Source organism: Podarcis bocagei, assembly GCF_964188305.1.
Source record: "Podarcis bocagei genome assembly, chromosome: 5".
NCBI lineage: Eukaryota > Metazoa > Chordata > Lepidosauria > Squamata > Lacertidae > Podarcis > Podarcis bocagei.
The window spans coordinates 37,033,312-37,059,284 of NC_138129.1; the positions used below are offsets into that span (position 1 = coordinate 37,033,312).

The 25,973-nt window shown below is 43.9% G+C and overlaps 1 protein-coding gene and 2 long non-coding RNA genes across 3 annotated transcripts in view; 1 reads left to right on the forward strand and 2 right to left on the reverse strand.

Moving 5' to 3' along the window:
* LRIG2 (leucine rich repeats and immunoglobulin like domains 2) overlaps positions 1-2,366 on the reverse strand; it is a 48,198-nt gene extending 45,832 nt beyond the window's left edge. Inside the window, exon 1 of the mRNA XM_081195169.1 lies at positions 2,027-2,366. Coding sequence (XP_081051295.1) covers positions 2,027-2,271 — 245 coding nt within the window. The 5' untranslated portion in view covers positions 2,272-2,366. The remainder of the gene's footprint in view (positions 1-2,026) is intronic.
* Positions 2,367-2,511: 145 nt separating this feature from the next.
* On the forward strand, positions 2,512-4,702 carry LOC308587547. The gene is made up of 2 exons (XR_014008434.1): positions 2,512-2,667; positions 4,348-4,702. It is a non-coding gene; the product is annotated as an uncharacterized lncRNA (long non-coding RNA).
* Positions 4,703-16,576: 11,874 nt separating this feature from the next.
* The window catches only part of LOC308587545, a 53,446-nt gene continuing 44,049 nt past the window's right edge, over positions 16,577-25,973 (reverse strand). The window contains exons 3-4 of the long non-coding RNA XR_014008431.1: positions 19,563-19,687; positions 16,577-17,003 (exon numbers count right to left, since the gene is read on the reverse strand). This is a non-coding gene — a long non-coding RNA (uncharacterized lncRNA). The remainder of the gene's footprint in view (positions 17,004-19,562; positions 19,688-25,973) is intronic.

The window sequence follows — 25,973 nt, forward strand, 5'->3', positions numbered from 1 at the left end:
TCCTCTGGCTTGACTGTAATATCCCCAAGATATTCATAGTCACCTAACTAGCAACTGCCTTCCACATCCAGTAGCAATACCATTATTAGGAAGCAGTACTCTCATAATTAAACAACTTGGCATTAAGGCCAACTATGAGAGGTCAGAAACAGCCCTGGGCTCATGACCAATGACTAGAAGAGTCTCATCAGGAACAAAAACAGTAACCACACTGCAAAAAAAATCCCAGTTCTGTCTTTCACAATATGAATTGCAGACAGATTCCATTTTTACAAGTAAAAACAATACAAATACATAAATGTGCACTACCTTACCTTTTTCACTTGCCTTTGGTATGCTATTTATAGACACTAGCTGACTACACAGAATAATATTTAGCATATGGTTACCTTAACCATCAATGATGCTTCAATGTCTCACTGAATAACACAAAGACACATCCCAGGATCTTCCTAAGCCAGGCAAGACTACTAAGTTTAGCAGTTGTCCCTCTCCCAAGTACTGTGATTCCATCAAGGGGTCTCGTAAACTTCTCACAGAGAACTTCCAATACCTGCAACCTACTACAATTACCAAAATTAGTTGCTAGAAGTCGAATTGGTTTATTTAGTACATTTATATCCCATCTTTTCTTTCAATGAGCTCAACATGGTATACATGTTTCATGACAACTACACTGACATAAAAACTACCAGCATGTATATTTGAGTGGATAGACACTAAGCAAAGGAATACTGGGGCAACTTATTTTCATGAAGACAGCCCCAAATTTGCCAATCAGAAAAGGGACACTCTTGAAAAGGTTGGAATCAGAACTACAGAAACAGAAACAATAAGAGAAATAATGATGGTAACTGATGTTCAAACTTTAATAATCATTTTTAAAGGAAACAAGAGTCATGCTATATAGCTTTATATATTGCTCCACAATAACCCATATCTAATATACCACTAAGTGATATTTGTACAAATTGTTCAGTGAGATAACTGACAGGCAAGTGTAACATCTGTGTAACATGATAAAAGGGTCCACTCATGGGAGAATAGCACAGTAACTACCTAGTCTTTTATCTTCTAGTGAACATACTTCAACACTTCTTGGAACACTGTCACAAGCTCCTTAATGACATTGAAAACAGTCTCCTATCTGCCTGCCTTGAAGTAAACATCATCTGATAACAGGGCTGAGCAACTGGTGTCCTCTCCAGATTTTGTCAGACCCCAGTTTTGATAATGACTACTGACCATGCTGGCTAGGCTGATGAGAGTTGGGAGTCCATCAACATCTGGAAGGCCAGAGGTTCTCCACCCCTGCCTTAAAATAACAACACTGTCGGATTTCCCTGATTGTGGACACTTAGCCAATACAGCAAAACTCCACAACTGGTGTTTTGGTCTTCTTTGTGTGTTCAGCAAAAGTTAACAGACCATACCACAGATTCACCAAGGCCGGTTCAGACTATCAATAGCAACTCCTGCCAACTTTTATCAAGACCAAGTAGTAACGCTGTCTGAAAAAAGTTCCAATAAGCGATAATACGACACAACAGAAACCGGCAGGCGAACTATGCTGTTGTAACAGCAGCAGAACCCAAAGCGGACCCCTTCACACAAACGAGTTGCGCGTGAGCGTCCCACCATTTGGCGAGCAAACACAAATCCCCAGTTAGGAGGGCGAGAGAGAAGACTCATAAGCAGTTCCCATTGTTTTGAGACACGAACTTGGCACCTGCAAGCGAGGGGATCCACAAGATCCTCTTACCTGCCCATCCTTCAGCATCCACGCATACAACCACCCCTTTGCCCCGCGTCAAGGAGAAAAAGCGAGACGGGAGGCGAGAGTTGCCCTTTAGGATCTGAAAAGGACAACTTCTGAAACCCCCACTCAGGATACCGCTTTGCCCGTGACGACTGAGGGGGGAGGTGGAAGCACCTGCCGTGTCTGCGGGGCGGAGACCCTCCTGCCACGGTGAAAAAGCCCCGCTGGGGAACGTGAGGAGGGAGACGCAGAAAAGAGGCTACTCACCTGACGGAGGGGCCACCGCTGCGAGGCAAAGGCGAGAGCAGGCCCTGCTCCAGGCTCCGGCCGGACAAGCGGAGGCGGCTGCAGTCCAACACACCTCGCCGGCAAGAGCAAGGCGAGGCGGCGCACGGGTCCCCGGACGCCCCTTGGAAAAGAGGCGGGAGGGGGAGCAGCAGCAGCAGCAGCGCCGCCGGCGGGAACAGCGCCATTGGCGGCGCCCCCCGGCCAGGCCCGGAGCTCCACCGCATCCTCCGTCCCTCTCTTTCTCTTTCTCCCCCCCCCCTTCCCCGCCCCCGCGAAGGCCCTGCCAAGCCAGGCCTCGCCGCTACGAGCTCGGCCTCACGCACGCCCCGCCCCCTGCTCGCTCCCCTCGGCCTGCCCGTGCGCAGAGCGGAGCCCACAGGGGAGGATCCGGCCTGGGCCTGGCCGAGTTTTGCGCACGCGCGTCGAGCCTTGGGAGAAGGTTCGGAGGAGGAGGGGCGGGGCCGCGGAGGCGCCTCGGGCCGCGGGAGGGAGGCGCTTTGAGCGTCGGCGGAGGAAAGGGCGGGGCAATTGCACCGCGGGGGGTGAAACTCCGCCCTCTATGCTCACCTTCGCCGGCGGTGGCAAGGTTGACTCGAGCGCCTTCAGCAGCCCGGTCCTAGGTGTGTTTACCCAGAAGTAAAGTCCACTGTTTTCAGCGGGCCTTACTCGTGAGTAAATAGGAGCGGGGCTGCGGGGCTTATCTATCCACTTGCGGGGATTAGGCGTTGCCCTTCGTCCGCCCTCCCGCTCCGTGCTTGCGGAATAAAAGGGATGTGGTCAGCCCCGAAACTGTGCGACCCTCACCGTCTCCTCATAAATACAGGAGTCCAGTGGTTTTTTTTATATATATTTAATCCCTACACATCTACGCATCAAATTCCACATTATATCCATGTCTATGAACAGAACCATGAAAATCAGGGACCTGGCACTTCCCAGCGTCACCATTGTGCCGTGAATCTAAGGCATTGATCCTGCTGATCTTACATTTTGTTGTTGTTTAGTCGTGTCCGACTCTTCGTGACCCCATGGACCAGAGCAGGCCAGGCACCCCTGTCTTCCACTGCCTCAAACTCATGCTGGTAGCTTCGAGAACACTGTCCAACCATCTCGTCCTCTGTCCTCCCCTTCTCCTTGTGCCCTCAATCTTTCCCAACATCAGGGTCTTTTCCAGGGAGTCTTCTCTTCTCATGAGGTGGCCAAAGTATTGGAGCCTCAGCTTCACGATCTGTCCTTTCCCGTGAGCACTCATTTCCTTCAGAATGGAGAGATTTGATCTTCTTGCAGTCCATGGGACTCTCAAGAATCTCCTCCAACACCATAATTCAAACGCATCATTTCTTCAGCGATCCGCCTTCTTTATGGTCCAGCTCTCACTTATATACATCACTAGTGGGAAAACCATAGCTTTAACTATACGGACCATTGTTGGCAAGGTGATGTCTCTGCTTTTCTTACATAGATTTCTTCAAATCCACCATCAAAGTAGAACTCAAACCCTCCTATGAAGGGTGTCCCTCAGTGTGTTTGGTTGACCATGCTAAGCTGTCCCCTCCCCATTATCTCAGTGTTATCTGTGATCCCAAACAAATGCACTTATCTCCTTTCAGACCATTCCACGTGAGGGCTGGAGCATGCAAGGCCAGCAAGCACAGAATGCTGATAGCAGGGCTGGTGTGTAGAACCCTTATGCCCCTTGCTCAAGCTTGCATTAGGCCTGAACAGTGCTATGGATCTTTTCGATTTCTTCAGGAACCCCCTCCCCCCGAATACCACTATCAAAGTGCTGGTATCAGTGTCCATGGATTGTACCACAAAAAATATCACACACACATCACTTTCTGATGCCACTACTACACAATCCATCCTGGAGTCTGCAGAGGAGGCTGTCATTTCTTCTCATAACAGAGCATCCAAAAATTCTATCTGTAGCCCTTTCTGGTCTAGCTGCTGTTAAATGACCTGATTAGGGCCTTATCTTCTTGAGAAAAAATCAGGATTTTCTCCATACTCTTGCCCGTCAGAATGGGTGCTACCATTAGGCAAGGTGAGGTTATTTGCCTCAGACAACAGAGGTTGAGATGCCATTAAAGGGCATAAAACTGCCAATTATTTAGCTTATTATAATATTTTCACAATGTGAAGGCGCCATTTATACTTTCTGCCTCTGGCTCCAAGTGTTATGGGCCATCTCAGTTGCCACCTCTCGTGTCAAGTGAGATGGGATTCTAAGCAGGGGTTGTGCTCCGTGTGTTTTATTAGACTCCAACCAACTTACACTTTCCCTTTTCTTTTTACAGATGGCTGACGCCTTTCATCTTGGCTGTGAAGTTCATTAAACCTGCAGCAACATCTTATAATGCTATGAAGTTTGAGAGGATGACTTGGAGAAGTGTCCTAGAAACTGGTAGCTAGTCCTAGAAACTGAAAGGGCAGAACTATCAGACAACTTAACTTATTTGGCACTGAATCAGAAAAAGAGAAAGATGCCAAGTGCCTATGGTGGGTTGGCCTCAGACATAAAGTGTGTCAACTGTGATGGGTTACACCTGCTGTTGAAAGTCATGTAAATGGTGTCTTCAGTGGCACATACATAGTTTTCTCCAATAATAAAGTGTGATAAAATGAACTAAGAAACTTGGAACAACTGATAAATGTTTGGCCTTGGTGTGATCCAGTATAATACAGAGAATACATAGGTCACAGGATAAAGTAAAGAGTCTGTGGCACCATAAAGACTAACAAGTTTATTGTAGTATAAGCTTTCATGAACTATATAATACATACACAGTGGAGGGCTGTAAACTGTAGTCCATAAGAGTTAATGCTGTATAAGCCCACACACCCACACAGCTTTTTTTAAAATAACACTATTCACCATTACGGAGTATCACCACCTCTTTTTTTGCTGCCCATGGCAGCCATTTTATGCTAGCACCCTCAACACTTTTGTCAAGATATTTGCACTGGTACCTCATTTTTCACCAAGAAAGCACTGTATGGCGGTGGGGAGAGTGTGTGTTTTAAGGAACCCAAGAGTCTTTGTTGTGTTTGCTGCAACAGACTAATGCAACTACCCTTCTGGAAATAGAATATACCATAAAGTAAATGATATCGGTATAATAAGGTTACCGTCTTTTGATTTTCCAAAAGCAGAAAACAAACAAACCAGTGCTTATTCGGGTTACTCTTAGGACTCATGTACCTTTTAGTATTTGCAACGCAACCACAAATCTAACATTCTGTTCCCATCACAGCATCTCCATGCTCCTTGAAAAGACTTTGCCTGTTGAATTTATGTCTGATGTGCACTTGTTGAAGGCACAGAATACCTGTCAGAGAAGATATTGTGTACAGTGCCTCTGGTCAGGCAAAACTGAGCAGTACCAAATAATAATCCATTCAATATTGAGTACTTCTAGATCATATTGAATGGGAGAAAATTAAACACATTCTTCTCACTCAAAACCGAAATATGAAAGTGTTCAACTTTGGGTAGATCATGCCCTATGTACTTAATATAGAAAGAACTCCAGGTGAATCTTCAAAACTCTTTGGTCACTGTCATTTCATCAGTGATCTAGTTTCAAACTGTGCTCTTTTTGCAATAATACAAATTCTTCCTATACTGTATTCACATTTCTGTTTCTTCTTAGCAGAAGCTGCTCTTAGTTTGAAATTTCTATTAAGTAGCAGCACATTCCATTGTATTCCTGTATTGTAATTGTTGTTAGCTGGTACACATCTGTTAATTTTGAGAGGAAGTCTTTTCTAGCAGGTTCAACCCAGTCACACTTACATTGTAACTATATCAGCTCTTTCCCACCTCATATGACAAATTTGTCAAGTTTCTGTTTCTCTCTCTCTCCCCCCTTAACTGTATTAGAGGTTAATTACAAAGTGGGCCTATTGTGATTTCTTGTGTTAAATATGCAAGAGGTTTGCTTACTAACAAAGGATTATAATAGACACTGTAGCTTTTTTTTTTAAGGAAGTCTGCTGTTTGCCCTGAATCTGAGTGTTTGCTGTCAATTTACATTAAAGAGAAAATATTTTCCACTGCATATATATAACAAATCATGGAACAATGAGGACAGAGAGGAGAATGCGCACGTGAGGTTGCCATGGTTTGGAAAACACCATGTCTGTATTGAACCTTACTGTATTGAACCTCACTGTCAAAACAAACAACCTGCAAAAACAATTGAGCATAGATATTTGTGGTATTACCTTTTGCAACCATTTCCTTATTCATCTCATAGCACTTTTCCAAATCCCTAGATCTGAAAAAGCAAAATGAAGAGAAGGGATACAGCCAGACTACTGAGCTAAGGCCCCTCCCTAGAATGAATGCATATAACTAGGTAGAGAAAGACACTGCGGTGGCACTGTTTAAGTACCTGTTTCCTGTAAATCACTGACACAATTACCTATGTTCCTTCTTTCCATTATATACAGAGGAGCAACTTAATGTGAGCTACCACATATGATTAAAATATAATATGGAAAGTGGTCCTCTTAAAACTCAACTGAAATCATTTATTTTTAAGTACTTTCTTACTAAAGCTACAGGAACAACTGACCTGATTGTGAGCCTATGATGTGGGAGAATATCCCACTGAAATTTAGTTGCTTGGGGTTGCAGCCCTATTCTCACCTTAGGGAGTAAATCCCATTGAACTCACTGGGAGTCACTTCTGCGCAAGGCTACAGAGAGGCCAGACTGTAAAAGCTGAACATTTGCTCAAGGAATGAGAAAACACAAAAGTGTATATGCCACTTTTTGGACAGGTTTATGCCACCAACTAAGAAACTGTTGTGCATGAAATTATAAGTTGTTAGCTACAAAACCCTTAGTTCAAATCTTGCCTTGGCATGAATTTACTTGGAGACCTCAAATCCCTGTCTCTTGGTCTCAGCCATGCATTTGCAACTTGGGTTCAATACTACCCAACTACTTGACAAGTTAGTGTAATGGTGGTCAGCAAACTTTTTCAGCAGGGGGCCAGTCCATTGTCCCTCAGACTTGTGGGGGGCCAGACTATATTTTTTAAAAATGAACAAATTCCTATGCCCCACAAATAACCCAGAGATGCATTTTAAATAAAATGACACATTCTACTCATATAAAAACACGCCGATTCCTGGACTATCCAAGGGCCGGATTTAGAAGGCGATTGGGCCGGATCCGGCCCCCGGGCCTTAGTTTGCCTACCCATAGTAGATAGCAAAAAGGAGTTATCACATTTCCAAATATAATCCTATACTTTTTTAAAAAATAAAAAAATACTTGGAAATGTGATGTCAAAGACTGAGCTTGCTACAACACTTCTCTTCCAGGTGTTAAGATTCTTTCATATACAGTATAACTCTTCCTTTTTTAAAAAAATTAATCAGAGGACCTTCACATCCTCTGATGTTAGAAGAATAGCTGTAAAGGAAGTACCTAGCCACACTGTTCGCTATGCTGATTTGTGACAGGAGCCAGTGGTAGTCTGCTGAAAGTGAATGTTTAGGGGCATGCTAAGGTATGATATGGGACGCGGGTGGCGCTGTGGTCAAACCACAGAGCCTAGGGCTTGCCAGTCAGTAGGTTGGCAGTTCGAATGTCCATGGCGGGGTGAGCTCCCATTGTTTGGTCCCTGCTCCTGCCCACCTAGCATTTCGAAAGCACGTTCAAGTGCAAGTAGATAAATAGGTACCGCTCCGGTGGGAAGGTAAACAGCGTTTCCGTGCACTGCTCTGGTTTGCCTGAAGCGGCTTAGTCATGCTGGCCACATGACCCGGAAGCTGTCTGTGGACAAACGCCAGCTCCCTCAGCCTTTAAGCAAGATGAGCGCCGCAACCCCAGAGTCGTCCGCGACTGGACCCAATGGTCAGGGGTACCTTTATCTTTTAAGGTATGGAGGCCTTTTTCTTAGGGTTTGCAAGACAGAAAACCAAACCCAAAATGAAACTCTGTTCTTATTAAGTATCCTCTATGAATGAGATTTGTTGGTGTGTACTCCCTACTACCCACAGGTAGGATGGAAGAGTTAGTCATTGCAGCCTACTTCCTGTTGTGCAAGCCCTGCTGAGAACCTCCCAGGCAACATTCCATTCAGTTCTCTACAAGTGTTTATTGGCAGGACCAGTTAGACAGGTGTTGCCAAAATGCAAGAAAAACATACCCCCCCCCCGCCTCGGGTGCTTGCCAGGTGTGGGGGAAAGCCACCCAGGAAGTGACAACACCCTCTGTTTGATCCCCTGCTTCCAGTATTATTGTGATCATGCTTGCCTTTCTGTACAGTACAGATTCATTTCGGCTAGCTGATTTCTCTCTCTCTTTTCTGGGTCAAGCTCACTTTTCCATCATTACCGACCCTCTCTCCTAGTGAGGCATCTTCCAAGCTTTTGAAGATAAAGACATCTACAAAAACCTTGTATTTCCTGAATTACCAAAGAAAAATATGAATTCCTGCTGTATTTCTTTCTGAAAATGGACAGTTTATGTCTCCTGGTTCAAGGAGCTTCTGAGTATTCAGTGTGTCTGCTGAATCATGGGGACTTCAGCAATTCCCACCCCCACCCCCTCAGAAAAAACTGATGCTCCATCAGTTTGAGTGGCTATTATGAAGTGGAAAGTTGATTTGAGGGTTGTATGTATGGACTTGGTGTGTTTACTGACTTTGATAAGCTTGTACTTTTTGTCTTATCACAGCAGGGATGAAGTAGCATCTCTTATTTCAAAGCAGGGGCAATTATGTTATCTCTGTGGGTGCTATTTGCCAATCTTCCACATGCCCAGTAAATAAGCTCTTCCAAATAAGCTAAGCAGCAGAAGAGGTTTGTTACACTAACATGCAAGGCTACTAGTATTTTGAAAAATTCCAAAGTCCAACCAAAATGTCAAGCTTTTAAGTTTCCTAGAACTCATAATCAGGCAGATGTTAAGCAAGATGGGAAGAAGTTGAACGGATAAAGCTGGCTAGGTACTGAATCCATAGTGTCTGTGTTGGTGAAAAATTCATTTTTGCTGTATAGGCAACTATCATTTTGTGCATTTGAAAGCACCATTGCCTCCTCTCAATAAAATCAGGATGATTGCTCCATGAACAGGTCATTTAGAAGTAACCCTTGTTTCTCTGAAAGTCATCATAAATGAAGGGGAGATGGAGGAGGAGGACAGGAGCTTCCTCTATCTGTTCATACTCCTGTCTCCTGCATTTAATGACATCTACACTTTGGAACACACTCCCCTTGGAAATTAGGATGGCACCAACAATTTGTTCTTTTAGGTGCCTCCTTAAGATTTTCTTGTTAAATAAAGGCATTTTCAGAGTAACATTGTTGGATATGGTTACAGATGGGTAGCCGTGTTGGTCTGCCATAGTCCAAATAAAAAAATTCCTTCCTGTAGCACCTTAAAGACCAACTGAGTTAGTTCTTGGTATAAGCTTTCGTGTGCATGCACACTTCTTCAGTGTATCTGAAGAAGTGTGCATGCACACGAAAGCTTATACCAAGAACTAACTTAGTTGGTCTTTAAGGTGCTACAGGAAGGAATATTGTTGGATATGGTTCCTGTTGGTTTTACATATAAATTAAATGTATTTTTCATGTTTCCATGTTACTGGGCTTGGTTTTGGCTTTTGTTTTTATATCACCACGATATTTTTGAATGGTTGGTGGTTCATAAATTCTTTAAACAAACAAACAAACAAACACATTTATCATCTTCTAGTTAGAAACTATCTTTCCACTGAGGAGAGGACAAAGCAAAACGTTTATTTAACACTTCAGTCACACAACCTGCTCAGTGCCTGCTGAGTTCAGCTTGTGCTAGCAGCAGTCATACAACCTCCCTCTGAGAATTTGCTACCAGATTGAACTCAACATAGACTAACTGTATTTCCAGCGGCATCTGTGTTTCCGAGCTATAAAATCTCAGCGCAAAGTCTCCACTTCACTTCTGAGAGATCCCTGTCTCCACTCCTGCTTGCACACAAGGAGCGGGATTGGGCAGCTCAGCTGAGGAGCACCCGGCTGCCTTCAGGTGATGCAGGTGTGGAGGATTCCCTGGTCTTGAATGGGGTAACTGTGCGCAGGACCAGGTGCGCAGCCTGGGACTCACAGCTGTCCATGGAGGCACAGGTCAAATCTGTGTCCAGGGCAGCTGTTTACCAGCTCCATCTGGTACGTAGGCTGAGACCCTATCTGCCTGCGGACTGTCTCGCCAGAGTGGTGCATGCTCTGGTTATCTCCCGCTTGGACTACTGCAACGCACTCTACGTGGGGCTACCTTTGAAGGTGACTCGGAAACTACAACTAATCCAGAATGCGGCAGCTAGACTGGTGACTGGGGGTGGCCGCCGAGACCATATAACACCGGTCTTGAAAGACCTACATTGGCTCCCAGTACGTTTCCGAGCACAATTCAAAGTGTTGGTGCTGACCTTTAAAGCCCTAAACGACCTCGGTCCAGTATACCTGAAGGAGCGTCTCCACCCCCATCATTCTGCCCGGACGCTGAGGTCCAGCGCCGAGGGCCTTCTGGCGGTTCCCTCATTGCGAGAAGCAAAGCTACAGGGAACCAGGCAGAGGGCCTTCTCGGTAGTGGCGTCCGCCCTGTGGAACGCCCTTCCAGCAGATGTCAAAGCGATAAACAACTACCTGACATTCAGAAGACATCTTAAGGCAGCCCTGTTCAGGGAAGTTTTTAACGTGTGATATTTTACTGTATTTTTGGTTTTATGGAAGCCGCCCAGAGTGGCTGGGGAGGCCCAGCCAGATGGGCGGGGTATAAATAATAAATTATTATTATTATTATTATTATTATTATTATTATTATTATTATTATTATTATTATGCAGGGGTTCTCAGATGCAGGTTCCGGGCTGCCTCCATCTTCCCCAACCCCATCTGAGCAGCCCCAATCCAGCTCCTGTTCCCATGCAAGCAGCAACGCTGCCTAGCAGAGCAGTCCAATCCCACTCCTACTTGCCTGCAAGCAGGAGCAGGCTGGGTGTGTGTGTGCGACATCCGTTGCCAGCCCAGCCCAGCCTTCCCTCACTCAGTGCCTCCAGAGCTGGAGGAGGGGGTGGTTGCTGTTGTGGCTGCAGCAGCGGCGGCGGCAGCAGCAGTGGAGGGACCCAGCACTGGAGGGCAGCAAGTGTCTGCTCACTTGCCTCCCAGCCCACCTTCCCTCACAAACAGAAGTGTGGCACTCAAAACGGAAGCTATACTCAGAACAGCGCACGTTCAGCTTCCGAAAAAAGTTCCAAAACCGAACACTCATTTCCAGGTTTGAAGTGTTTGGGTTCCAAGTAGTTTGAGAACTAAGCTGTTCAAAAACTGAGGTACCACTGTATTTATTTTCCCCGATTTGAACTGTGTTTATTTTTCTCGACTTGAACTGTATTTATTTTTCTCGGTTTGAACTGTATTTATTTTTCCCGATTTGAACAGTATTTATCCCCCCCCCCCCGTGGTGATTTTCTTGAGTCAAAATGAGAGTACTCCTAAACATTTTTTAGAAGAAAGCACTGAGTTATACCATAAAATTATATATCAATGGAAAGATAATTTAATGAAGAATGTAATGCAATAATTTTTATGAAGGATATTTATTACAATAGAAGTCTTAAAGAAGAAATGTGAAACACACAGAAAAAAATAGATATACAGGTTAAGTTGCTATGTTGGCACTTTGCGATAAATAAGTGGGTTTTGGGCTGCAGTTTGAGCACTTGGTCTCTAAAAGGTTTGCCATCACTGCACTATAAGGTAAATGTTTCCTTAAGAAGATAGCTCTGAGTGATCCAGCCCCCTCCCCCCATTTAAACCTATTGCCAATTTCCCTAAATCACTCCAACTCAGTTTTCTCTCATTAATCAGGCACTGGGACTATACTTGCAGTCTTCACTCAGGTCCATGGCGTCTTTCTTCTGAGGTCTCTCAGGCATCTCTCAGTACTTCTGCTGCATTCTAGGTTGAGCATTCGTTGCTCAGGTATTCAGCAAGGCTGCTGCCTCTTGGCTTTAGAACTCTCTCAAAGGCTGTCTCTTAGACACTTTTCTGTGCAGACTTCCTCATATCCAGCTAGTGGTTTCAGCTCTTGTCTTCCCACAGGTGTTTGAAGCCTCTAGGCCTAGATGTTTTCTTCAGTTGAATTTTCTATCCTCTTCCTCACATACCCTCAAGCGGTGCTTTTTTCTGGCAGTCTGCAATGGTACACAGTACCATCACTGGGGGCAGGGGGGAAGAGGTAGCAGGAGGGTTCCTGAACCCCTTCAGAGCATCACACTCCTTCCCTAAGCAAGGCAAATGCTTCCTGGGTTTGGAGAAGGAGGCGTGAGTTTGTGTCCCAGCAGAATGTCTGACGGTATGACCAGGGCCAGATTTAGGTTTGATGAGGCCCTAAGCTACTGAAGGAAATGGGGCCCTTTTTATGTCCAGCTGTCCTTTGTCAACAACAAATTGTCGCTGTTTTTTGTGTTGAATATATGCTATATGGTAATTTATGGACCTAATAGATATCTAAAGCCATTTGCATATAACAAATAGGAGCCTACACAACACAAAACACTGTTGTTGTATGTAGATTTTATTTAATTGCTTTTTATCTTATATTTTGGAAATGTACATCCAGTTTTTTATTTCCTTTTAAAAAATTTGGGGGCCCCAAGAGAGTGGGGCCCTAAGCTATAGCTCGTTTAGCTTATATGTAAATCTGGCACTGGTGTGACCCTGTAGTGAAAATAGGCACACACAGTCAGGTACTGAGACTACAGAAAAAGGTATGGTGTTGCAGCAAGTCATTTAATTATCATGCCTCATGTAATAACTATATACCAATATCTTAATGAAGTTCCAGTAAAGCATGTAATTGTTTTACATGTAATTGTTTTTCCTGGCCCCGATGAATTTTTGCATCCAGGGCAACCACCCAGAGTATAGGCATCATTTTTTCTCGTAACAAAGCACTGGTCAAAGCACACACAGATCAACGTTCACTGAGGTCTGAGACCTGCCTTTTATGCCGGAACAGGGTCTCTCCAGCCAAATGTTTTAAATTTGAATGGATTTCAGACCCCACTCTCCCCAATCAGGCCAAAACTGATGGGATCAAGCTGTATGTTCACTGCCTTAATCAATTAGAACTCACTGGTTTTCAATCCACTGTGTCTAAAGACTGAAACCTCAATCTCAGAACAATTTTTGTTCTGACACAAAGTGGCAGTTAATTGAACAGCCACCAGCAATCTCCCCTCTGATATTTTGCATACATCACAGCTCTTAACAGAGAACTGAGACATTTTATAGCCAGTCAACTCTTCCATTTTCTAAAGTCCATTATTTTATATATTTTACCCCAGAAATAAAACCTGATTTCTTCAAAGGGGCAAAAAGGAAGTTCTTATGTCTTGGAGAAGACTGAGACCAAGTTATTTTCCTTATCATCTAGTTTCCTATAGGGAGGGTTTTGTATGGAGAAATATTCCATTAGAATTAGGTGTTGCCTACCACTGACAGATACCTGTACCTATACTGCCACCAAGTGTCTGCATGAAAACTCACAGATACCTGATGTTTTTTCTGAGCTCTGTCCCAAATGGTGTTGGCAAACACATTTGAAAATCAGACTTCAAATGCCCTGGGTTGCCCTCAACCCAGGGCAGACAATTCACAGCTACCTGCTACAGATCATAGCAATGCTGCTGCCTGCCACCATCACTGGTAGCTGCATCATGAGGGTCTCACTGATGCCAGGGATGCCACCAGAAGACATTTTGCTGAGCGCCCCCCTCACAGCTGGCATCAGGCCATACCCAGAGGCAGCAGAGAAGAGGATGAACATAAGGACTCGTGAAAGGGTGGAGTGAGGGGCACAATGGTTATATCCTGTCTCCGTACCCCAGAGCATTGAAAGACAAGAGGCAAGTTCTGGGCAACCTATGTATTCACTTAAATCAGGAAAAAGGAACCTTTGTCCCTCCAAAAGCTGTTTGGCTTCATCAGCCCCAGGCAGCATGGCAGTCCCTTGTGGCAAAAACAGAGAATTACCATACCCAGATGTCAGGATGGGGAAGCAAATCAGCGCAACACCAGGGATATAGAGGGGCTGATGGGGGAATTGGCGAGAGGGCTCCAGGACTCTTCACCGGACACCAGCGGGGAGAGCACGGGTGCTCCGCTACCCACGCCCACCCTGCGCAGAAGACTTCCATGCAGAGAGAGTAGGAGGAGACTGGGTGTCAAACAACTTTTATGTTGGAAAAGATTTAAGAAACGCCCACTGACGGATTCTGCTAGCGACTGAGGCAGCCACGCAGTGAAGGGCTGCCCAGACTGAAAGGTTTAGCAAGGCAACAAAGCCTGGAGAGGCGGCAACTTACGCACGAGCAACCCATACACATTACACCAGAATACAGTTTCCCTCTGTCTGTGCCATACTGATTTGGGGTTTATTTTTCTCAGTTTAATGCTAACTACCAAAATGGTCAATCTTACCCACTCCAGCATTAGGCTTTGAGCTGCCTAGTTCATCCTGGAATCTTGTTGTGCTTTTAATGTTAATCCATTCTACCCAGTATTACTAATGCACAATGAGTGAACAACTCAGCATATGCTTCCATCGTTTTATGGAAGCACCCCTTCTTTTTGGAATTCTTTAGTTAGATTTCCACTAGATGGCATGAGCATTCCATTTTTTGCTCCAGCTCTGGGGCAAACAACATGCTGTATAACTTTCTGGAGGGATAGCTGTGTCAGCCCGTTCCAGAAATGATGGCAAAAGAGCCTTGTGGTCCCTTAAAAGCCAGCAGGCTTGTTGCAGAATAAGCATTTGTGGACTAGAGCCTGCCTCATCAGGTGTACAAAGTTTTATCCTCAGTTGGCAGGTTTTATTTATGCATCTTTCTAAGTTGCCTTTGAAAACTATAGCTGTGCCAAGGTGGTTTACATTAAAAGACAATACAGGTATACAATGCATTTCATATGTTTTTTGGCTGTTGTTGTTGTTTAATAGCAACTATCTGTGGGCTGGTTGTAGTGTTCAGGATTGTGACTGTGCTGTATGGAGAGAGTTTTAAAACTATTTCCTCCCATGCTGATGTCCTGCCTTCACAGGGGCGCCGACTTATAAAAAATATTGGGGGGGCCCATACCGGGGTCCTGCCGCTGGTTCGCTCGGGTAGCTGGGAGAACGCAGTTCGAGGTGGCGGTGTTGGGGAGAGACCCTCGCTCAGGGCGCCACGAGACTTGGCGGCCGGCGGCCTATCTGGGGGGTTTTGGAGTGTATTTCGGCGGAGTGATTGGGGAGGAGGGGGCTTGTTGCCGGATTCTTCAGCTGGGCTGGATATCCGCTGCTGGGGGGTCCCTGGGCCGAGTTGTGAGCACGGCCTGCTGAAGGGAGATCCAGCCGATTGCGCGATGGGGACGGCCAGGGCTCTCCGGCTAGGGCGCGCGGCTGGCTGGCTGGCTGGCGAGTGAGCAGGTGGGGAGGAGGCGGGGGACGGCGGCGGCGCTCTGCTGGAGGGGCGCCCGAGATTATTGGGGGGGCAGAGCCCCCCCAAACGAATTTTTGAGGGGGCTTGGGCCCCATCAGGCCCCATGGAGTCGGCGCCTATGTGCCCTCACCTGTTATTTGCCCCCAGATTGATCCAATGGGAATCTTTCTTCCTGGATAAAAAGCAGCTGGGGGAGGTGCAAGTTCATTAGGACTACAGTATGAGAGCAAAGGGTTAACCTTCTGCATACAGTGGTACCTCGGATTAAGTACTTAATTCGTTCCGGAGGTCCGCTCTTAACCTGAAACTGTTCTTAACCTGAAGCACCACTTTAGCTAATGGGGCCTCCTGTCGCCTCTGTGCCGCCGCTGCACAATTTCTGTTCTCATCATGAAGCAAAGTTCTTAACCTGAAGCACTATTTCTGGGTTAGCGGAGTCTGTAACCTGAAGCGTATGTAACCCGAGGTACCACTGTACTGGTACTGATTCTGATCCCCATCGCAGCTGCTTTTTTAAAACCTGGATCATCAAGCTATCTATATACACATACATGCCTACAGAACAGCTTCAATCCCATTTTTGGAGATGCTGGAGGATGAACCCGAGACAAGGAAACCATGGAAGGGGGGGGGAGGAAATTGATGTTTAGTTTTCATTGTAATGTTTTATTGATGGTGGGGAATTGTAATGATGAGAAATATATCTACTGTCCTCAAATAACTGGGTGAGCATTGTAGGCTGTGGTACAGACCATGGCTATTTCAAGGCCTGGTGGAACCTGGTTTTATTCCTTGTGCCAATAACTGGCTACTACCCAAGAGCCACAGGACTTGAGCAAGTGCACCTATATTGCTGCTGAACTCAACTGCCTCTGTTACTTAAAACCATGCAAAACTTGGTCCTCTGCATATTTAGCTTCCAATTAAGTGTGCCTATTAGGATTTCAGCTTGTTTGATTCCTTGTATATCCATATACCTCCTATCCTGAAAGCCTCAAACACTTTTACCATTAAAGAAAACATGAAGCCTTTCATGATATTAAGGCAATAATGACTTGGATTATTTGGAAGGCCTGTCTTTTGATGTTGTGTACTATCACCGTAGCAAGGCACGAGAGAAAATGAAGCATCATAGTCCAGCCCCAGCAAAGCTGTTTGCTAATATGAATACAAACCCAGTCATATATCGGCAGGTCTTAACAGTGTATCATCTATACCTGCTAGAAGATCTTTTCCCTGTGACTCTGGACATGTTCTTCTCTGGTAAATGAGTTACTTTCTGACTGACAGGAAGCTGATAACATCCTTCAGATTTGCATGCTGTCTGCACCTGTGCTCTTTAGCCCTGGAACCTTGAAGTCACAGTTGTTTGTACGATCCTGTTGTCTGTCTTCCTTGTTTTGGTCCATTCTGCAGAACAGAACACTTGGAATAGCTGGTGTTATGAAATATGTTTTTCCTTTGATCTAAGATGAGAGGGGGAAGAATGCCTTGTCATTTATAGTCTGGGTTCATATGGCGACCAAGTCATAAGATACTAAAGATTCAAAAGAGATGCTTCATATTGATTAACGCCTTGTGTCTTACTAGCATACCAGCTTTTCTGATAAATTGTTTGTTTGTTTATTAAATTTCTATACTGCTTTATATTTTTAAGAAAAAAAATCTCAAAGCAGTTTCTAAGCTACATTACAACATTAAACAGAGTGCAGAATTCTTGTATTTCTGGGAGTTGGACTAGATGACCCTTGGGGTCCTTTCAAATATTATTCTAAAGCAATCTATAATAAAACATTAAAGAAGAAAGTCAAATATAAAGGATATATTCAAAGCAGCATAACTAACAGGAAACTAAAATATTATCTTAAAGATTTTAAAGCAAAACATTACAAAGGAGGTCAAGTACAGAATGCACATGTACTCACTCCAATGACATCTCCCTAGATTTTATTGAGACAGGGGCACATGAATCACTTCCCAACCAACTCATGGCTTGCAAAATCGGAAATGGAGATTTGCATTTCCTTTAGGCTGTGATTGCCATTGAGTATGTAGCTCAAACAGCATGACCTATAAACAAGGTTGAAGTATCAACAGGCTTGGGGAAAACCGAAGATTTTGCAGAAGTACAAAAAGCATTTATTTAAAAAATCCTCTTTGGAAGATGGGCCTTCTAAAATAGTTCAGTGAGTACTGATTATACTCAATGCAGCCTGTTCCAAGGGAAGATTCTAGGGTTGCCATATTTCAAAAGTAAAATTCCTGTCAAAAATTCGGCAAAATTCCCCCGACGCCATTTTTACACCCCAAAACCAGGACGTCAGGAATTTTCCTGACGTATGGTAAGCCTAAAAGAACAGAATGGCTGGAATCTTGAACTCAGAACAACAGACCTCAACATGTACCTGCAGTTTCTCACTGGATGCATAAGGAAGGTTATTTTTCTAGGGGAAAGCCTGTACTGTATCTGGAAAATGTGTTATGTGAACCAACCCTTACAGTTCATTGGACATTTCAGAATTACACACATTCTGGATAACAGCAAGCTTTGCTCCTGAAGCATTTACTTTAATGTTCCTCCCAACACCACATTTTCCTGATATAGGACTATTGTGATTACCGGTACTTACATTCATTGGAAGGTAAGTGTGGTATTGTTGTTGTTTAGTCGTTTAGTCGTGTCCGACTCTTCGTGACCCCATGGACCAGAGCACGCCAGGCACTCCTGTCTTCCACTGCCTCCTGCAGTTTGGTCAGACTCAAGTGTGGTATATGAATGAAATAAACAAAAAAAAGTGTGTTGTACTCTGTGAGACAGACATGGCCACAGCTGAACCACCTCCCATAATGTTGTTGTTGAGTAGCAGTGTGTATAAAACCTTCCATTGCAATATTTTGCAATGTGGTATTAGTCATAAAAATATAGCATGCAAAGTGGCCTCGAGAGTGTATGGCAGTTGCTGACATGAACTTCTTTGATTTCTTTAGGCACCACCAGTAGATGGCACTAGAAGGCTAAGCAATAGGGTTTAACCTGGCGGTCTTGATGACCTGGAGAGGTTCTGAAAACAATCAGGTTTCTGAGACTTTTTGAACTTTCAAAATGGGCTGTACCTCCTGGGCCTACCCAACCCAGCATGAATTTGTTCCACGCGTGAGAACCCAGAGATCTTTGCATGCCCTTCTGTGCAGACAGCCTACCGCTGTGTGCAAGGGCCTGAGGATGAGGACATTAATCTCAGCCCTGGAATTAGAAAAGGCATAGATGCTTCTTAACGCTTCAGAAAGCCGAAAGGCAAAGCAGCAGCTCTTTCTGAACCACCTTCTTCTCAAATCATGTTGGCATGATAGGGCACTGAAACTGCCGCCATCCACAATCTGCTACGGATCATTGAGGATCCTCTGTCCATAGGCAGATTTAGGGGAGCGTGACCAATTCAGTTGCACTGCGCACGGGGCCTCAGGGGCCTCACAACTGTAATGTAAAAGGGAAGGCAAGAGGTGGGGGCACCAAATTTTGGTGTTGCACAGGGCACCGTTGAAATTTGAGACACCAAAGCCCACCGCTGCTCTGCCAGGGCTCATTCAGTGCACCTAGGTTCTTGCTAGGTCTTGGGACGCGGGTGGCACGGTGGGTTAAACCACAGAGCCTAGGACTTGCCGATCAGAAGGTTGGCGGTTTGAATCCCCGCGACGGGGTGAGCTCCCATTGCTTGGTCCCTGCTCCTGCCAACCTAGCAGTTCGAAATCATGTCAAAGTGCAAGTAGATAAATAGGTACCGCTCCAGCGGGAAGGTAAACGGTGTTTCCATGCGCTGCTCTGGTTCGCCAGAAGTGGCTTAGTCATGCTGGCCACATGACCCGGAAAGATGTACGCTGGCTCCCTTGGCCAATAAAGCGAGATGAGCGCCGCAACCCCAGAGTCGGCCACGACTGGACCTAATGGTCAGGGGTCCCTTTACCTTTACCTAGGTTCTTGCTCATGAGAGAGAAAGTTGCCACTTGGTCTTGGATTTGATTCCCACCTTAGAGCTTTATGCAGGGGATGCTGACAAAGCTTGCCTTCACCACAGCTGGGATTAAATGGTGTACTGCTGTTCCATTTCCCACTTCAGCAAAGTGATTTGTCCATTCCTCACCGCTGCACCTGCTAACAAGTCAAAGTGAATTGGTAGAAGAATTTCAGCTCATTTGAAATGCCTGCAAAGCTTCTCTTGCTTGACAGGGAGGGGACTGCTGTCTCCCTTTCCCCCCGATAAAATTGACCCCCAACGGCTTTCTCCGCGTCCACAAATATCAATACTGCTTTAGTGTTTATATTCACCTCTAGCTTTTCCAGAATGTCTATAACATTCCTTACATTGTCCGCCAGGTGTCTTTTAGGGAGAAAGCCTGCTTGGTCCTTATGAATCATCTCCATCAAAACTCTTTTGAGTCTTTTTGCCAAAATGTCTGCAAAAATTTTGTAATCCACGTTGAGCAATGATATTGGGCGGTAGTTCTTGAGTTGGGTCTTTTCAGTCTCTGACTTTGGTATGAGTGAAATGTATGCCTCTTTCCACGATTCAGGTGCCCTTTTTCCTTCAAGGATCTCATTACAAACTTCTCTTAATGGTTGAATCAACCATTCCTTCAGCGATTTGTAGTATCTAGAAGTCAATCCATCTGGTCCCGGAGATTTGCCCAGTTGCATATTCTGAATGGCAGCCTCTATCTCTTGTTCTGAGATTCTCTGGTTCAAGTCCATCTTACTTTGCTGAGAGATGTTTTGTAATCCATATCTTCCAAGGAATTTGTCTATATCTTCTTCATTTTGCGGGCCTTGAGTATAGAGTTTTTTGAAATAACTTAAAAAGCAATTTCTAATTTCATTGGGTTTAGATATGTTCTTTCCATCCACCTCTAGACTTGTAACTGTATTTAGTTTCTGTCTTTTCTTCAATTGCCATGCCAAAAGTTTACCACATTTATTTGCTGATTCAAAAGTTTTTTGCTTCATTTGCTTTATCTTCCATTCAATCTCTTGGTTCATCAATTCCATATATTGGGTTTGATATAACTTGATCTCTCTTAAAATGTCCTGAGACTTTGGTTTTGTTCTTAATTTCCTCTCTCCTTCCTTTATCATTTCCAAGATCTTCTCTTTTTTCTCATTTTGTTTTTTCCTCTTTATTGAATTTTGTTGAATCAAAAATCCTCTCATAACCGCTTTACTTGCATCCCAGATCACTCTTTTCTCCACGTCGGTCCTCAAATTTATTTCAAAATAGTCTTTTAGGGTCTTTTGGGCCTTCGTGAGAATCTCCTTATCTCGAAAGAGGGTGTCATTCATTCTCCATCTAAATTGACCAGATATTGTAGGTTTCATCTCCATCTTCACGGCGTTATGGTCGGAGCAAGTTTTTGGGCAGATTTCCACTTTCTTAATCTTTGGAGCCAGTCCACTAGTAACCCAAATTTGGTCAATTCTGGTCCAGGTCATCATTGCTTGGGAGAAAAAGGTTCCCTCTCTCTCCAGAGGGTTCCTTGTTCTCCAAATGTCTATCAAGTCCATATTTTCTGTCATTTCGAAAAAAGTCTTAGGGAGTCTCCCTTCTTTAGTGACTGTTAGTCTTTGTGCCTTGTCCATATTAGTGGAGACCACGCCATTCATGTCTCCCATGATTATCATATTATAATCCAAATAGTCCGTCAAGGTTTCATGAAGTCTCTTAAAGAAGTCAGATTTGCCTTCATTTGGTGCATAAATTCCAACGACTAAGAATTTTTCTCCATGTACTTGTATCTCCACAGCCAGATATCTCCCTTGTTCATCTTTAAATATCATTTTTGGAGCCCATTTCTCCTTCACATATATTACAACTCCTCTCTTCTTAACTTTATCTGATGAAATAAATTCTTGTCCTAGCCTTTTATTTGAAAGTAATCTCCTATGGGCTCTGGTTATGTGAGTTTCTTGTAAGCATATCAAGTCCAATTGTTCTTTATTCAATATATGAAATACTTGTCTTCTCTTCAAAGGCCCATTGAGCCCATTACAATTCCAACTAAGGAATTGCAGAGCCATCTTGTTATTTTCTTAAGACTCCTCCAACAGCTCCAAGTTGTTGCTCTTCTTCTGATGGTAATGATTTTTGTCCAGGCAAGAGATTCAAGATGTCCAATGCTCTCCTCTGTTCTGCAAGTACGTCCACAGTCCCCTTCTGTAAATCCTCCTGGTATCTTGCCAAAAATTTGTCTTTGTCTTGAATTGTCTTTATTTTCACTTTCTTTGCCTTGTAGTCAAATGACAGTCCTTGTGGGAACTCCCACCTAAAGCGAATAGTGTTCTTCTTTAGCAAGAGAACCAAGTCCTTGTAAAAGTTTCTTAAGTCCAAAATGTATTTTGGGATGTCTTTAAAGATCTGTACAGCTGAATTTCCAATTTGCAGGGCCTTTTCGAAGTGTAATCCTAATATTTTGTCTCTTTCCTCCTTGGATCTGAGTGTAATCAAACAGTCTCTCGGTGTCTTTCTATCTTGCTTTTTACCCAATCTGAAGGCAGTCGTGATTTTAAATTCGTCTTCCTCAAGGTCCCAACAATCCACAAACTCCCGTGTCAAGTATTCCACAAGGCTGTCTCTTTCGTTCTCCGGAATCAGTCTTAATTTTAAATTTCTCTCTTTCCTCTGTAACTCCCACAAGGCCAATGTTGCATCATGCTCATAGACCTTCTTGGCAAGGGGCTCTAGCTTCTCCTGTGTCTCTCCGGCAGTGGCTTTGGCCTCCTCGGCAATTTGGCGCGTGGTGGCGTTCTCCTCTACCAATCTATTTATAGATTCTGTATTCTGATTTAATCTTGTTGATATTTCTGTTAATTTTTGTGTGTTCTCTGAAGTCTGTTTTGTCAAAGACTCCAGGGTTTGGTTTATCTTGAGCAAGGCCTCTGTCACAGCTTCCATAGATACGGCTGCTCCTTTATCTTGACCTGTTGTTCCTGCTGATCCGGCTGTTGCGCCTGAGATTGAACCTCTTTTCTTTGCCTGTTGCAGCTGCAGCTGTTGTTGTTGCTGTTGTTGCTTGATCTTGGCTCTTGTGACTATCTCTTCTTGTGGGCCACTCATGTCAAGGTCAATTCCCACGGGATTTGTTCTCCCTTGGAAAATTCCACTGTCTTAAGCCGTGCCGAACTTTTCCTCTAGAGGGAGCAAATCAAAATGGCCATAGAGCAAAATTTCCAAGTACCAAAACAAAGGAGACAGTCCAAAAAGTGAGAAAAAGGGAAATAACACAGTCCAAGCCAATGTTACTAAATACTTATAACTTCAAATTGCCACAGTTGCCCAATTTATACTGTTTCTTCTTGTGATATACAATAGTCAGGCAGTGTAGAAACTTTGTATCAAAGTATCACTTCACAGGGAAAAGTCAGTTCAGTGTACTAAGAAGGCAGACCGTTTCATACATTCAAACAGATGAGACAGCAGATGTTTTTTTCCTCCAAATAAGTCATGCAGTTAATGGTCAGATTCGCCTCCCCTCTGCCCTGCTTGCTAGAGGGGAGATCAAAGGTTTAAATGTCCGGTTTAGCTGATCAAAGGACAGATTTAAACGGATGCAGGTTTAAAGTTCCGTTGCTTTCGCTTTCATGCAGTCGGGGGGAGGCAGACTTCCTTTGTTTAAATCTCCCCCGTTTTTAGCCCAATTTTTAAAAATGAAAGAGTCCCGGTTATTTTTCAGTTCTTACTCACGGGGAATCAGTCCGAATTTCTTTTCAGGAAGGAATCGGCGCTCTCCGCTTATGGCGACGCGGCTTCACTTCGCAGGCTGGGTAGCGACTCTCAGCACCGCGCTCACTCCCGATGTCGATCCGTAGCCTTTAAAAAGGCTCTTTCACGGTACCGGGGGGCGCGAAGGTGCCCACCGAGTCTCCTTGTTCTCAGGCTTCAGCGCCTGGGATTTTAGGGGTCCCCCGCTTGCCGTAGCGGGTAAGACCCGAACTTGCGAAGCAGTCCTTCTCCGGAGCTCGGAGCTAGGACCGCCATTAAGCGCTGGCACCGACCGGAAGCCTTTGACAATATTTCTTGGAGTTTTATGAAGAAGAATCTGCATAGGATGGGGGTAGGCCGGGGTTTTGAGAATGGTATGGCTGCAATATACTCTGAACAAAAGGCCAAACTGATTGTAAATAATGTGGTGACTGAGGAGCTTAAGATAGAAAAAGGAACACGACAGGGGTGCCCGATTTCCCCATTACTCTTTATTACAGTTCTGGAGGTCTTGCTGAATATGATAAGAAATGACCAGCAGGTTAAAGGTGTGCAGGTCGGAGCTAAACATTACAAGTTAAGAGCGTTCGCAGATGACTTAGTATTGACTTTACAAGAGCCAAACACTAGTACGAAAAAGGTATTAGAAATAATACAACAGTTTGGCCAGGTAGCTGGATTTAAGTTGAACAAGCTAAAAACCAAAGTTTTAGGGAAAAACCTAACAGATATGGAAAAGGAGAAATTTCAAGAGGAAACAGGTTTGACTGTGGTCAAAAAGGTCAAATATCTAGGGGTTTATCTAACATCCAAGAATCAGAATTTGTATAAGGACAACTATGAGAAATGTTGGTCAGAAATTAAAAAAGACTTAGAAATATGGTCAAATTTGAAACTGTCAATGTTAGGCCGAATTGCAGTAATTAAAATGAATGTATTGCCTAGAATGCTATTTTTGTTTCAGACCTTGCAGATTATTGACAAGATGGAATGTTTTAAGAGGTGGCACAAAGATATTTCGAAATTTGTCTGGCAGGGCAAAAAGCCCCGAATTAAATTTAAAATACTGACAGATGCTAAAGAAAGAGGGGGTTTTGCCCTGCCGGACCTAAAATTGTATTATGAGGCAGCAGCTTTTTGCTGGCTCAAAGAATGGATGCTCCTCGAGAATACAGACATCTTGGATCTGGAAGGTTTCAATAACGCTTTTGGATGGCATGCATATCTTTGGTATGATAAAGTTAACAGTGCCTTCAAAAATCATATTGTCAGAAAAGCATTGTTTAATGTTTGGATAAGATATAAAGATCTATTGGAAAATAAAACCCCTAGATGGGTGTCACCAGTGGAGGCTAATGCTGTGAAAAAACTCAATATGGAGGTCGGATGGCCGAAGTATTGGGAAATCTTAGAACAAGATGGAGATAAGTTCAAATTACAAAGCCAGGAGAAATTGAAACATAAAGTGGAAAATTGGTTTCAATACCGTCAAATAATGGAATTTTTTAAACAGGACAGGAAAGTCGGCTTCCAGGTGGAAAAATCAAAATTAGAAACCGAATTGTTAGAACCTACCACTAAGAATTTATCTAGAATGTATAACTTGTTGCTGAAGTGGAATACACAGGAGGAAACAGTCAAATCAGCCATGATTAAGTGGGCACAGGATGTTGGTCATAACATTATGTCAGATGACTGGGAATGGTTATGGAACACCGGTATCAAATTTACGGCATGTAATGCCTTAAAGGAAAACATTATGAAAATGGTATACAGGTGGTACATGACCCCAGTCAAGCTGGCAAAAATTTATCACTTGCCCGATAACAAATGTTGGAAATGCAAAGAGACTGAAGGTACCTTCTACCACCTTTGGTGGACATGCCCGAAGATTAAGGCTTTCTGGGAAATGATCTATAATGAAATGAAAAAGGTACTTAAATGTACTTTTCCTAAAAAACCAGAGGCCTTTCTCTTGGGCATTGTCGGCCAATTGGTGTCAAAGAAGGACAGAGCTTTTTTCATGTACGCTACAACAGCAGCAAGAATACTCATCGCAAAGTATTGGAAGACACAAGATCTACCCACTCTGGAAGAATGGCAGATGAAAGTGATGGACTATATGACATTGGCAGAGATGACAGGCAGAATCCGTGATCAAGGAAAAGAGACAGCGGAAGAAGAATGGAGAAAATTCAAAAGATATCTTAAGGACTATTATAAACTTAATGAATGTTAGAGTGTTTTGGTTCTTAGGAACAAAGGGATACAGTGACATAAGGTTAGAATATAGAGATGACTAAGATGATTAAGGTTGGAAAGTAACAATTGGGAGTTGCTACAAAATTATGGACATTGGGATGCAGAAAGGGGGGGTATGGGGAAGTCTTAGAAAAGAGGTTTATGAAAATATGTTATGAAATTATACGTGTATGTTTGTTTTCTTAAGTGTTTGTTTGTTTTTTAAAAAATTTCGTAAAACCAATAAAAATTTTATAAAAAAAAAAAAATAAAATTGACCCCCAACACCTGTAGCAAACACCACACACAAAGTGAATCTGGAAAACTGCCACACAGCAACGTCTCTGTAAAATAGTGGTTACTTGCTGCAAAAAACTAGAACAACTTTTATCAAGCATGTTTTGATTCAGCCGGTGGCAGTGCAGTTGTTAAGGGCATTGGGCTAGA